This window comes from Dendroctonus ponderosae, unplaced genomic scaffold, assembly GCF_020466585.1.
Source record: "Dendroctonus ponderosae isolate FM_Combo_2020 unplaced genomic scaffold, Dpon_F_20191213v2 Dpon_F_20191213_1, whole genome shotgun sequence".
In the NCBI taxonomy this organism is placed as follows: Eukaryota; Metazoa; Arthropoda; class Insecta; order Coleoptera; family Curculionidae; genus Dendroctonus; species Dendroctonus ponderosae.
The window spans coordinates 24369350-24384570 of NW_026017110.1; the positions used below are offsets into that span (position 1 = coordinate 24369350).

Sequence of the window (15221 nt, forward strand, 5' to 3'; positions counted from 1 at the left end):
AAACATATCTACGCGTAGATCATGATGTTCTGTTAGAATCGCTGAAAACTGTTTTCCAAAATTCGCAGCGGGTAGTGTACAGCATCGATTTCTGTGGAACCCAGTAGCTGTCAAAACTTTCACATTTTTACGAATAACTCGGAAATCGTAAATTTTTCAGGTAAAACGTTTGACACAAACTTAACTTAAATTTTGACGACAAATCTGAAAATGAATGAAAAAAGGGGCGGTTCCATTTAAAAAACCAAAGTTGGTAACTACCACACGTTTATGATACACCCCGTATATTGGAAAGTAATTTTAGAATGTGGACCTTTTAAACATGAAAAACTTTCGTAGGACGTATTTTCTTGTAAAGTTCATATTTACTGAGATATCGCACTTTGACGCACTAATGAGCAACCCTGTATATTTGTAACTTGAATACTTTGGGTCAAAAGTACTGCAACAGAAATCGTTTGATAATATAAAGTACTGGGTTGAAAAAAGTGATTTTTTGGCCACAAGAACTTAACTGTTATTGAGTTTTTATTAGGACTGTTCTTCGGCTCCTAATTTGTACACGAAAAAAAAATAAAAAGTGAAAAGGACAGCGATTTAAAATTATTTATAATATCAAATCGCATCGAACTACAAATGGTCATTATTCCGAAGAAAACTTCTTGTGTTTGAAAGGGCAACATTAAAATTGACTGAATAAGACCAAGACAGAAGTGTATGATATGCAATGAATAACTACAAAAACATGATATATCTGCGGAAATTATTGGTGCCTTCAAAACTTTCTGACTAAAAAATCCATAATTGACCAAACTTGAGTATAGTTCAACACTCGACTTGAATACCTACGTGTTTACCAAACTTTCTAACCCCTAGAAACTGTTAATTGCATTTCTGATAAATGCCAATATTTCGCAGTTATTTCGAAGAAAACCAGCAAACTAGCTAGAATATTGCACGTGTAAATCGATTAAAGTTTGAATGTGCATTGCACCAAACTCCCGAAAACTGAAAAAAATCGGTGTAAACAAGAAATTCAATAAATCATTTAAATTCCATTTAGCCGGAGCCAAATTCTAAGCCTAGAAAATTAAGCTAATGTGTTTGGCGTGGGATCTATATTTACAAATGTACAATTAAATTAACAAAATGACGCAATTCTTTGAAAGGCAATGGACACGCGTTTACTCATCTTTTTTGATTAATTCTTTATTTTGAATAAATCGCTCGTAGATATTATCCATTGAAGCAAAGTGGATTTTGGCAGCTGGACAAAGGCGGTTTTCATTCAATTTATACAAATATCATAAATAGTGCTCTTAAAATGATGGAATATATAAAAACAAACAAATTTGAAGACTGACCCAAATTTCCAATTTCGCATAATTTTTCAAAAACAATAATGATAAAGAAAATGTTGATAATAAAAAAACACACACATCAATTTTGTTAACAAACTAAATAACCATGTTAACAAATAAAATATACAACCAAAAAATACTGTACTTGCTTGCAATTTGTTCGGAATTGAAACGGAATTTGTGCAACAATTGAAAGCTTGAGCGCAAAACGATAACAAACAGCTTTCCAGAAACAATTCAATATATCAAAATGGACAATTCTGGTTCGACAATTCGCATTGAAAATGTATTTCAGTGTATGGAAAATAAATATTTTAATCAAAATGAAAGGAATCAGGTCATTTTTATTATAAATAATCTTTCAGCTGGAAAACTAATGCAAGACAGTAGAAATTTTAAAAAATAATAATACATTTTTTTAAACCGGGCTTAAATTTGCTACTGAGTTTCTCTGCTATTCATAATTATTCAACAAAAACCCCATTTTTTTCGAAAATGTAATTTACTACAGAGCAATAACTTGGAACATATTTCGTTTATAAATAATTTAAAATTAGAAAGCCTTAAGCTAAAAGCAACTTTGCAAGAAATGTAAACACTGAAAGTGTCAGTCATTTACACATATTTTGGCACAGCGTTTTCGATGCAGAAATGCGTGGTTATTCTATCATTTCCTGCAGGTAAATCAAATCGATGTCCTTGCACTATCATTTATTCGCAATTTCCACAAATGCAATAAATTAATTTTACGATGATGCCGACTTGGCATGATTCCGACGAAATTTCTTACAGTAACGAAACTATAGACTGGCCGTGAATTGAACAATAGGCGGGCTTATTTTTAGAGGGATATTTTTAGAGCACTATTTAGACTAGAAGTCTTAAATAAAAGCTTGAAAAAATCCGATTTTTTTTTCAGATTTGGAAACAAACGTGCGAAACTTACAGGCGTGCCTTTTTCCACCCCAATTGACCGCATCTAACAGTTATTTTTCTAATTTTTTCGTTAAGACCTGCCAAAGCCAAATTACTGAAGATGACGACGAATTGCGCATCAAAATCAAAGAATCGTTTCCGTTGAAAGAACTCTTTCCTGCTGCTAGAGACACTGCATTTATTTTGCAACCACCAAGATGGCCTACAGAATGCCAAGTAAGTACAGTAGTCTGATTCAAATTTTAAAAATACTACTTTTAAATAGTTTTTAATTATTTTATGGATTCTATTTTCCAGGTATTGGAGGAAAAAATTAAACATATCAACTACGTTCCTGCCTCTCCTGAGCCTTATTACTCAGTAACTGGAAATGAGTGTCAACCCAAACCATCAGGCGAAGAATTTGGAGTGATAGTTTATCAATACACGCCAATCAGTGCAGTCAATTATGTGAGTGATAAAGCCTATTTTTTTAAGGACTAAGTTCTTCATTTAGCGAAAATGCACGTTTGCAAGAAGGTGTTGAGCTAGAAAAAAATTAATTTAAGTTACCGGAACCGTAGTGTCGTGAGCTGCTTGCAGGTGATGATCGATAGAGTTGCAAATTTCAGGGTTTTTTAATTTTCCATTAAAGGTAAACGTGCCGGTAACTCGGGAAATGATTATTGGATGAAGCAGAATTTTGGGTTAAAATGCTTTGATTATCCTTTCAACTGATTCTTTACGCTTAAAAAATAATGGCGACAAACAAAAACTTAAAAAATCTCGAAATTTTGCAACTCTAAGCAGAAGCTTCAAAAGCTTTCCGGAAAAGTTAATCTGTTATTCCTGCGCAAAATGAACGCTTTAAGAATATATCTACACCCATAAGTTTCCTAATCAAAATCACCACTGAAATTATCTTCAACTCATACTTCACTTTTACTCATATTAAAGAGTTGCAAGTTTAAGTTGAAATAATACTTGAGGGTTTCCTCTATGCTCAGTTCAGTAGATCGAGTGTTGGAGGCAGCCGATACCTCCTCTCCTCAAACATTTGTCCCGAAGATGACAGTTTGCGCTTTGAATCCCGTTTTGAGTCTGGAAATCTGGCCAGAGCGATCCGAATTACTCCAAACTATTACGAATTGCATCTTAGAGCTGATCTTTACACCAACAGGCACATGCAATGGTTCTATTTTCGAGTGACGAATATGAAGAGAAACTTTCTTTATAGGTAAGGAAATTGTGTCCTAAGAATAGTTCTTTGCATTCTAGCATGAATTTGTGTTTTTTAATATTAGTAATATTTAAATAAATTATTTTACGGATGGAACGTATATGTGCCGATATTTAAAGGCGTCGTAATTTTTCTCTCGTTTATATTTAGTAAATAGTATTTATTTTATTGAAGATTTTGTGGAACATTTGCTATTGCAGATTTTCGATAACAAACTGCTCAAAAGAAAGCAGCCTGTACAACGAAGGAATGCGCCCCTTAATGTATTCAAAAAAGGACTCGCAAATGCATTCTATTGGATGGAACAGATGTGGTCAGAATATTACCTACTTTTGCAACGACAATGTGTAAGTCGTTTATTTGATTGAAAAACTTTCCTTTTTTATTATTAAATAATATTTGAAACGTAATACGAAAGCCGAATTGGGTAAGCTAAAGAAGAGCACAGTTGCTCAGTTCAGTATTGCTTAAACGAACATTTTTACGATATTTTCGCGTGTTGATAAGTCATTAGCGGCCGAGACGCTGCCGGTATAGTGAACATCAATTATCTGGAAATTTTAAACTTTAGAACTTCCAAATTGAATATCAGCAGGAATAAGCCAAATTTCCTTGTGCTTTGCCGAAAACTCTCCTGTTTGATCGGCAACATTTATCTTAACTGGCTTGTGTTTAATGTGCAAAAATTAAATAACCACTTAAAACCCCGCGCTTTCCCGATGAGGTGTTATTGCTTCCAACAATATAATTATTTTTTAACAATTTATCAATTCGTTTATAAACATGTGTCGATCATCTGTTTTAATTCCACTTAAACTTAAAGCCAGGGCAGCAGAAAATCGAAACTATTATCCACCTAAAAACGACTTGACCTACATACCTATACAGTTTGTACTCAAAATGAAAATTAATCGAATTTTGTTCACGATAGACCACATAAATTGCCTAATTTTGAATTTCTAAAGGTAAGTGCGAACAATCCAGCTATTATCCAGGCAAATTGCAAGCTGCTGATGGTTTGAAGAGCCGATAAACTGAACAATGCCCAAGTTTAATTATTATGAAAAGCCTCGAGCGGAAATGAACCAAAAAAAAAGAGATAATCATCAATTAACTCAATAAAACAAGTCTCTAAAATAATTGGTGTATTGAAAAAATGGTTCCTTATTAGTGATTATTTTGTTCTTAAATGGTTCTAATCGTCGTTTCTGCTGAAGCAACACATCAGTTTTCTGACAACGCTATTCATGCTGGCCGTTCTCACTTCCCGTGTCTGCAAAGCAATGGTATCAGACTCCAAAACCACTTCCGATTCCGTTCCAATTTCTTTCTCTTTGTACAAGTAAAGTACCTTAACATCGGACGGGACCGCTCCAGCTTCTTTACCTTCATTATCAAGTTTGGTGACATAGTAGCCAAATATTTTGTCCTTAATTTCTGGAAAAGGCTTCGATTTTTCCAATGTCACCGTTTGGTTATCCAGATCACCATTGTGAGCAGCGGTGTAAACAACATCGGTGATTGATTTAGATTGATTCATTGAAAAGTTATCGCGGAATGTTAGATGAGGTGATGATGTGACACGAAGAATTTGACAAATGACCTTAATGACACAATTGATTGGCTACCTGTTGGTTGAATTCTTGGCACAAAGGTGGTTTATTTTCGGTTAAAGTATGCTGTGTGACGCACAATAGCTGGAAGGTGACTGGGCAAGTATTTGAGTCAAAGGACGCACACCAATTGGGTGGTGCCAAGTGAGTGCTTTTCAGTCATTGCCCTATGAGTAAGAGGTTTGCTTTAGTCATGCGAAACACCCACCACAAAAATTTAAAAATTCTAGACCAATGACTTAATGAGATCTTCAACTTTTAAGATATCATTTTGCATTAATTTTAGCAATAGAAAGTTTGCATTAAAAAGAAGTTATAACACTTCAAAAAACCAGGCCAAAACTCAGGACACTTCTATTTAATTATTTGTGTGAAATCGTTGGTTATTAATTTGCAGAACTTCCGAAGATCCAGACCAACCGCAGACGTACACGCTAACATTTACGGTCACTTTTCCGCATGACGATGACGAAGTTTACTTGGCGCATTGCTATCCATACACGTACTCAGATCTTCAGGTAAGGCTTTTACTCAGTTAAAGCATTTCAGTGGAAAATAGTTCTAATATACTAAATGTGAAAATTATAATGAAGAGAATGTACTTTTCTCCATCGGTGAAAGAGAGTTCAAGTTAGAAGTAGAAGAAGCAAATAAAGCGGACCTTGAATGCAGAAACTTTGCGAAAATGATTAGTCGGAATAGTTAAATTACATTTGCAAATTCAAGAGCGGCACATTTGCAAGAGCATTAAATTGAGAAAGTTACTCTCTAAAATTCGACTAATAAGACATTCTTAATCCTCATGAAACTCCGAAACAATAATATTAAAGCTTCAAGGAGCGGCGTTTGTTCCTACTAATGAGGAACATACCGCGCTAAAAATGCTCAAATCTTAAAACATCTCACATTTTGTCGTTTTTTCGACCGCTTTAGAAAATTCTTAGATCTTTTTGAAAACGTACTTTCCATCATTTTGAATATACAAAATATGTATGTGATGCCAGAAAAAAATGCACGAATTTCAAATATAAATTATGACAAATAATCCAAATTAATTTTAGGAACACTTGGCGGAAATTCGAGCTCACCCTGTAAAGCAAACATATAGTACAGTGCGCTTATTGTGCAGATCATTGGCTGGAAACGACGTTTATTTTATAACCATTACTTCACCTCAAATTCCAGGTGAAACTAAGGTAAGTTCAGCGTAATCCAAAATTGTAACTAACTTTTCAAAATTTGCAATAACCGCCGTCAGTTTAAACCAGCCGGAGTTAAAATATGGAAACAACAAAAATGTTTTGAAAAATACTGTCGATAAAACCTTTATATTAATTTTTTTACATTACTTAATCGCTTTTTAGGTGCTGAGACCCAACTCATGTCTTGTATTAAGCTTTTTGCGAAATTCGTATATTGAAACACAAGGAGTTGTTGGGCATGTTTATCCACTTCGCTTTTGACAAAACGGTTTTTACTTTCAATATCGCTAGTATTTCCTTTTCCTTAAACAGACCGGCGTTCGAACATTGAAATGACAATTTAAGCAGTGTGCCTATAAATTGTAAAAAAATGGAAAAACCTATTAGGAATGTCCTCCATTTATCAACGCCAGCATTCATCAGTAAATGCAGACGACAAGAAAGCAGAATGAATAATTGAACTTTGCCATACTGTATGCTAACAGCAACCGTGTTTTAAGGCATGTTTGCATAACAGCTTTGCCTCAAAATTAGTTTTGTATAAAATTTCAACTTGCCTTTATATGTACAACGTCTTAAGTTAAACTTAACTCATACTGTAGAAAAAGCGAGCTGTTGTATTAACAGCCCGAGTTCATCCAGGAGAAACGCCATCGTCGTGGATTATGAAAGGAATTCTGGATTTCCTTACTGGAGACTCGGCTCCGGCAAAAGACTTACGCGACAAATTCATTTTCAAAATAGTGCCCATGTTGAATCCGGATGGTGTTATTGTGGGCAACAACCGATGCTCTTTATCCGCCAAAGACTTGAACAGACAATACCGAACTGTGATGAGAGATGCTTATCCTTCAATCTGGTATACGAAGCTTATGGTAAGAAGGTAAGCAGGCATAAAATGGAAATTTGCGTGATCCATAAAGTGAGGCAAACCTGGGATTTTTAGACTGCTGGAAGAGTGTGGTGTAGCCTTATATTGCGATTTGCACGCACATTCGAGGAAACAGAACATTTTCGTTTACGGTTGTGAAAATAGGAGAGGAGGTGACAGAAGACTACAAGAGCAAGTATTTCCTTTAATGTTGCACAAAAATACTGCCGACAAGGTACATGTTTTATGAGTTATTTATTGCTCATTATATGCGGAATTTACCGTTTTAGTTTTCCTTTGAAAGCTGTAAGTTCCGTATTCAAAAAGCCAAAGAAGGTACCGGAAGAGTCGTAATGTGGATGATGGGAATTGCCTGCAGTTATACCATGGAGGCATCATTTGCTGGTTCAACGTTGGGAGCCAAGACCGACACTCATTTTACCACGCAGGATTATGAGCAGATGGGAAGGTCTTTTTGCCAAACTTTGTTGGATTTCTACGACGAAGATCCCAGAAAAGTACGAGAGAAAAAATATGGACTGTGCAAGTATGCCGAATGATTTCGTGTGCTTTTTAGGAAAAACTCCGTGCAAAAATTATCGAGCGCTTGACCAAAGAAGGGTCAAACGCAGACGAGCCCACCAATATTCCCCTGAGCGACTATTCGAGGTACAGGCAAAAGAAAATAGGCAAAAAGTCGAAACACCCACTCTCCGCACCTTAGACACACAATTATCCCACTAGCAACTATTCTCACTAGAGTAAAACAACTATTGGTGACAAGAACATGGTAAAAGTATGCTGTTTGCCGCCTGCGTTTTTCACTTATATTTTGTTTACTTCTCATGTTCATTTTGTGCTATTTGTTCTATTGTCCATCTAGGATCAGTTTTTTTAATGGCAAAATACAAGTCTCTGTTAGTCGCAATATCCAGTTTTTTGCATAGTTTTACGCCAATTCAAGACGTTATCTTGTTAACTTTGTTTTTAAAAGGTGATGGTTTCAGCGGGAAATTTTCTAAAATATTCGCATTTTTTTTTTCAATTGAAAAGATGACTCAACCCAATACTGTAGGTAAACTTGAAAAGTAGTTTTGCTTTTGTAAAGTCTTCCGTGAGCCTCACAGCACAATTTCACCACATTGTTTTTAGAGTCGGACCGATATTATTGTAGTAGTTTATGATAAAAGTTTCCACTGCAGATTTAGTTAGTTGTACCTAACAAGGTCTATAAAACGAAGGACGGTTTTCAAAAACTCAATATTTGGTTCATTATTGGGATTTTAGATTCAACTTTCTATTCAAGCGAAGAATTTATATTCAGTAATCATTTAATCGCGGATAGGCAAAATAATGATTTAATTATTTATTTTTGGGACGTTCTGTACATCAATGCGGTCATACAGTTTCAATGTAATATCAGTCCAACTAAAATTTTACGGCAGTATTATCATAAGAATCAAACAGGCAATAAGTACTTTGTTAAGCGCATATTACGAGCATTTAAATTTGCAAAATGATCAGAAAATATGCATGTTTACAACAATTTTTAAATCAAACTGAATCAATAATTATTTATACAAAATGGAGAAGATTTGATTCTTAGCCAATACTCCGACCGTTTTCAAATGCACCTTTGCACCAATGTTGATTGTCTCTTTCCTCTCCGCATTAGTCCCATTTTATGGCAACACTTTTTTTTGGGTTGATTTAGTAAATCACTAGCACAACCAAGAGTGAATTTCAATTGCCTTTGAAGCAAATGAATGCAAAAAATTTATAAAGTTTTCTATTTAGCGATGAAGGAGACACATCGAGCAGCAGTGACGAAATGGGGCGAGAAGAAAGGGATGAAGAGGAAGAAATTGTGATTCCTCAACCGCCACCACCATCACCAGCTGCCGGCAAAAGAGCATCGCGACCAGCAAAGTCTTCGTCTGCGCACAAGTTGAGAATGTTGACTAGTCGTAGCCCAGGAGCGCAGCGGAAACCTTTGCCGGTGAATACCAAATACGACTTAGAACTTAGAGATTACACGCAATATGAAATTGATCATCCAGAGTGCGATTCCGAGCAGATAGTTGAACAAAGAGTAATTTGGAGTAAGCCTCAAAAAGCTCAAAGTTTAACTGTGGTCGAAATGCCGAATGTGTCACATAATGGGGGAAGATTGCACCCTGAATATGGCTTGCCTTGCACGCCGAACAGTAATTTTATGTTTTATTAATGTAGCAAGCACCATTAATACTTTTAAAGTAGTGTGCACAAATTTCTTAGATTGAATTAAGTACTCGTGACTGCAATTTTCGCATAAGTGTTTTCAATTTCAGAATTAATCCAACGGGATTAATGCCAAGAATCAGTTTATCATATCACTATTTTAGTTTGCCAAAGTTTGCGTAAGACCAGCCAAATATGTGTCATCCTACTAAATTCTCTTCATTGAGTAACTATTCTCCAACAATCTAACTGGAACTAATACAGTAAAAAATAAGAACCTTTCGCTAACAAACCAGCCATCTACTCACATTATTCAGCATATTGTGTGTTGTTTAATTTAAAAATAAATACAAAGAATACATGGATTTTTGTTTTTTATTTGCACCCCGTTGACTGACTTTTACAAAATAAATATTTTGCATTATAATTGATTGCATGTAATATTTTTGTTGGCTCATAGTAATGTAGAAAATGTTTATTGAAACAGACAAAAATCACTAAGAAATCGAGCAATGTTTGGACGCATATATTTTATTAAATCGATAATTAAATTGCTGATTTTCATGCAAATGATAAGATTAGAGCAGAAATAAAAACCAAGTAAATGCACATTTGCACGTAAAGCACCAGCAGTACCAGGACAGAGTCAATATAAACATAGGTTCAAAAAAAATAAGATTTTTGATATTTTCAGATATGCAAAGCAACCCTTAAACTGTCGCTTTCAGACAAAGAGTATTATATTAGCTCATCGGAATCAGATGAGGAAGGAAAAGTTTTGAAGTCGCAAGTAAAAATTTTCAAGAAAAGGAAAAAGAAGAAGAAAGTTATTAGAAAACGTGCTCAGGTAATATGCAAAACTCCGATAAGCGTAATAAACAATTCTTTTTTTTTAAGCATTTGTTTTACCGAATTTAACCAATCTGATAAACAATACGTTTTCTGTACATATTGCATTAAATATAACGTGCTGAGTCCATACATTGTTCAGAAGCCCTCCTTAACTACAGTTGAAGCAGTTCAAATATTTAATGAAATACACACAACTATTAATAATATAATAAAAGAATGAAATTATTGAAAATGTGTTTTTCTAGGCTCTCCAAGAGCACTCAGACAGTGAAGTTACTTATAAAAAGGCATCGATCACCCAAACCAGCATCTCAGTATTTGACTTAATAGCTAGTGAAAAAATTCCATGCCAAATCAACACCCAACGATCAAAAACGCCACAACCCAAGTAATTTCAAGCAGTTATCATATTTTAACTCAATAAAATTCGCTTATTTGCTTGTTTAGGATTTTGATAGAGAAGAAAAGTGAGATAACCGCACAACTTGCGCAGGTTCAAGCCAAACTTTATACATTAAAAAACAAACTTTGGTTTGGAGTGGGTCAAGGCGATTCACCGATTTCTTGGGGAGGCAGCCAGGTTTTCCTTCCCAGCAGATCAATTTCGCCTCAAAAGTACGTAAAGTTGCTTATTTTTTAAGAGAAACATTCAAGCTGAAATGGAAATCTTTGCAGAACGAGCAAAAAGGCGCAGAAGAAAAGCAACAAAAAATCGGAAAAGACTGTTAAAAAAGAGTCAAAACACAGTGGTGAAAAACCTGATAAGACTGGAACCAAGCCGCAAAATGGGTATAATATTATAACACTGACAATAGGGCCATTTGGCCATGAGTAATTTATTGAGTGTGTGTTTGTTCAAATAATTTTTGCTTGCCTGTTTTGCTTAATGCATGTCATTTGATTAAACGTATTTAAAAAGGGGATAATTTTTTTAATTTAAATTGGCATTCAAAAAGTTCCTAAACTGGCTTAGGTATACATTGGTTCCCTTTACGTCTGGAATTGTTTAGATTGTGTGTCAATAATCAGAATAAGATAGTTTTGAACTGCAAAAAATGCAAGTGCATGGAAATTGTTGCAATTTTAGAATAAAACGCCAGCAAGCAATATCATGGAATTCCAACGGTAAGGCCAGTCTTAAAAAATCGAAGAGCTTACCAGACACCACTGGTTTGCTTTGCGACAAACTGAAGGACGTGAGACTGAACGAAGAACGTGCTACGGGGGCCGGAAAGTCGAAGAAGAAGAATAGTAAACCGAAATTTTCGAAAAATGCCAAGGCCCTCAGTAACGCTAAGATTTTCGTAACACGAGACTGATGATGACCAATTGTAGAACTGCAACTTGTGTTTTTACAACATGTAACTTAGTCGCTCGTCATTGTTTGTACTTAATGATATAAATGTGCGAACTTAGAGAATTGGCCACGCGTTTTACTTCTTTTACCTAATTCCAAAGAACGATTCTATATTAGAGAATAGATGCAGATTAGATGAAAATTATGTGCAAAACGAGATGGGTAGGTATAATTATTTTTAGCAGTGTTTTCAACTTTTCGTTAATGTGTTAAGGTAAAATATCTCGGCTGTCCTGGCTGAGATATTGGTGTGCCAAAGCTTTGGAAGACTTCAATATTAGAGTGCCACTGAGTAAAATTTGAATATGGAAGTTGCATTTATTTGAATATTTATTGAAACTATTCTCGCACAGTCGTGTCGGGAATAAGTTCCCTGACATTATGGCAAATGACTGAATATGAAGAAGCCTCTTCCTGACTAAAATGATTGAACAATTTAGTTCAAATAAATGCAGTTTAACTATATAAATATTTAATTATTTTTCAATTTATTATTTTTTTAAACTATGACAAGTCTTTGGGCTTGACTTGATCAAAGAGTGTTTAATTGAAAATTTGAATTTAGTTATTTCTCCGCCGGTTCGTCAAGACGAATTTCGCATTTATTGACGTTATGACACCGAGTCTTACCCAAGATATTTGAAAATTTTACACTTTTGTCCCGTTCAAACCGGTAATTATAAAAAAATAGTTGCGTCGTGAAATTAATGCGAAAGTTTATGTAAGCTCGTAATAAGTTGATATAAGCGATAATATTTTTTTTTTCTATTTAGTTTTGTAGATTACTTTGTAAGCCTTTTTATATATCGAGTCGAGTTTGAGTAAAAAAAAATCTTATCCTCATCCGACGTTTGACCCTCCGATCAAGCAAAAAATTACAATCGCTTCCAAAAAACTCCTCACTTTTAAACATTTTCTAAATGCCTTACAAATATGGCATGAACGGTACCTATTTAACCAACATTTTCCTTAAAGTACGATTTTCCGGATACCTATCTAAAAGTCTAAATTCACAACAGTTTATTTGTATATTTCGCGAATAAACGTTCATAGCAGCTGATTAAAAGAGTAAAATTTGGCAAATACAGCTCTTAAAAATTAAGGAATGTTTTTATATGAATATGCTTTTGAAGCAATCAAACATTGAAAAATTAAATATTGTGAGACAATATTTTTCTTAGTAACGCGGTTTTCTAGGTACATTATTTGATCATTTTATCAGTATCAGTAGTCACTTCGCAAACTCTGGAAATTGAACTTTCAATTTTTTCTCAAATTATCCTGGATCACGAAAACATTCACTTAAAATTCAGGACCATAATTTAATTTCCTTAAAATTGTAATTGATAAACTCTGAAACAAAAATTAAAGTTAAAAAAATTACCCGATATTTCCATAAGTCTTTGCGATATTTGGCAAAAATAAAACCAAAGAGTTTAAGAATACAATTGCGTACAAAAAAAATTAAATGTGCACTTCAAAAACTCAAATCAGTTTAAATCAATATAATTTAACGCGAACTACAACTGGTTTTTTGAAGTATCTTTGTAGATTTGACTCACATATTACGCAATAATGTATGTAGACTGTAGAGAGTTTGACGAAAAATTTCAAACAAACGTATCAAACGTTTGAAAGATTAGGTCGTCTTGGACGAAACACGAAAGTATTCTTGCATCTATTAAGATTTTTTCTACGTACTAGGGATGGGATATCGATCCTCTAACATCGATGGTAGCCATCGATGTTGACATCGAAAGATAATATCGATGTTAGGGAAACATTGAAGGCAGAACATCGATGTTTTGATAATTTGCAGTTGCATACAAATTTTAAATTGATTAACTTAAACTTAAATAATTTTATTTTACTACTACTATTACATTTTAAAACAATGCATTGTTAAATAATCGACTAAATTTATTCAACTTATATTTTTTTAAGAGGCTTTTTTCGAGTGTGCCGCGGTATTGTTTGTATCAGCACTATCAAAGAGTTCGCAGAAAATGTTTCTATCTAGTATCAACATCAAATGTCCGATGTTTTCATTTCAGGATCTAACATCGATGTCCCAAATTTGCAACATCGATGGTAAAAATCTCGAACATCGAACGAATTACATCGATGTTTGCGAAACATCGATGTTTTTCTCCCATCCCTACTACGTACAGAAATATATATTTTTTTTAATATTACTCTCTAGGTCATTTCTCGTTACCAAATGTGATTTGAATACAGTCGTTATCCAATTTAAATCCAATCCAAAATGCAACAAAACGACTGCCCCCTCCTCTGGGACGCCTCTGGACCACCCATTTCCGTTTTGCTTTCATTGAGAATCGAGCGAGGCGAGGCTATTGAATACCGGATGTTAAAAGCGGTCTAATACGGATAAATTAAACATACACAGCGAATTTAAAATGGTTTCATATAGATACTGCTTGCTAGTTTGCTGTTTTCTATTTGGGTCATCGCACGTAGAGGTACATGCACATACATCAACTTTTCACTAATGGCAACTGGAAAAACTCACTAGAAACCCGTTGAACTTGGAAAGCTAATTGAAACTGTTGGAAATTTAGTATGTAGCTGGTAAACATAATCAGGAGAGATTGATTGATTGATGCAGCAAAAATAGCTTTTGAATATTTTATGCGCAATTTTTATGCAAAAGTGATGAGTTTATTGAGGAAAGCGAATAATTTTGTGTAGGGGAACAAAAAACATATAATCAGACAATTTTGTTGATTTCGCTTTCAATTATCAACTATTTGCAGGATTTAATTGGAGTGGTTTTTTTAGAATGATGCTCCCATCCAATTAGCATCTGCTACCAAATTGTCCAATTTTCAATTGTAAATCCGCCTTAGGACATTAATTTAATGCCAGCATAGCTCATTATCAAATCACAATTTTTTACCATCCAATCCGATAGTCAATTAATCCGAACAAGAAGAGCTTAAAAATCACCGGAAATGCCTTATCTAATGGCAGGTAGTACCATTCATCTTATAAGAAGGCGCCGAGCTGTTTTAATTTTTAAATCAGTGGATCGGTGATACAAGATTTATTTTTCCTTTCGTATCTCATTTCCTTTTCGCCGATGATTTACAAAATGCTTAGGTTCGCTGTCTTCATTTTAATTGTATAGTGGCGAATAAATGAATATCAATTTTTATTGTGGAATCAGCGCTTAGCTGGTGCACCATTGATTAAAACGAAAGCAGGGTTTCGTTTTGCTTGCTGACTTTGTACTTGCTAAATATACGTAATTATTCAGTATATACGTTGTTCATTCTGTTATTGAAATGCTATATTTATTAGGTACATTATGCTGCAAGAGAACAGTATTTATATTAATGTAAAGACCATTTTTGTATTCGGCGGTTCCAAGATCGTAATACGTAGAATGTAACCAGAAGGTAAACATGATAAGATTGCGAAAGTATTTGAAAAATAATTTCGCCTGATTAAAGTACGCAGTAGGTTCATCTTTACTTCGTTTCACTTGCTGTTTCTGCTCATGAGTAGGAATTGTAATCGACAGCGAAAATTCCTATACTCACATATTGAGGAAAGATGAAGAGCTT

The 15221-nt window shown here is 34.4% G+C and overlaps 1 protein-coding gene across 4 annotated transcripts in view; it reads left to right on the plus strand.

Annotated features, from left to right (window-relative positions):
• LOC109535322 (cytosolic carboxypeptidase Nna1) overlaps nt 1-11697 on the plus strand; it is an 18573-nt gene extending 6876 nt beyond the window's left edge. The window contains exons 3-18 of one of the 4 annotated variants that reach the window (XM_048667258.1): nt 2373-2513; nt 2595-2747; nt 3284-3513; nt 3717-3863; nt 5527-5647; nt 6191-6325; nt 6934-7214; nt 7278-7437; nt 7493-7720; nt 7780-7871; nt 9000-9201; nt 10117-10269; nt 10520-10662; nt 10722-10889; nt 10950-11063; nt 11362-11697. In XM_048667258.1, coding sequence (XP_048523215.1) covers nt 2373-2513; nt 2595-2747; nt 3284-3513; nt 3717-3863; nt 5527-5647; nt 6191-6325; nt 6934-7214; nt 7278-7437; nt 7493-7720; nt 7780-7871; nt 9000-9201; nt 10117-10269; nt 10520-10662; nt 10722-10889; nt 10950-11063; nt 11362-11593 — 2700 coding nt within the window. In that variant the 3' untranslated portion in view covers nt 11594-11697. Of the gene's footprint in view, nt 1-2280; nt 2514-2594; nt 2748-3283; nt 3514-3716; nt 3864-5526; nt 5648-6190; nt 6326-6933; nt 7215-7277; nt 7438-7492; nt 7750-7779; nt 7872-8999; nt 9202-10116; nt 10270-10519; nt 10663-10721; nt 10890-10949; nt 11064-11361 lie in introns of all 4 variants that reach the window. The other 3 variants (XM_048667246.1, XM_048667251.1, XM_048667263.1) reach the window with 3 other exon arrangements.
• The last annotated feature ends 3524 nt before the right edge of the window (nt 11698-15221 follow it).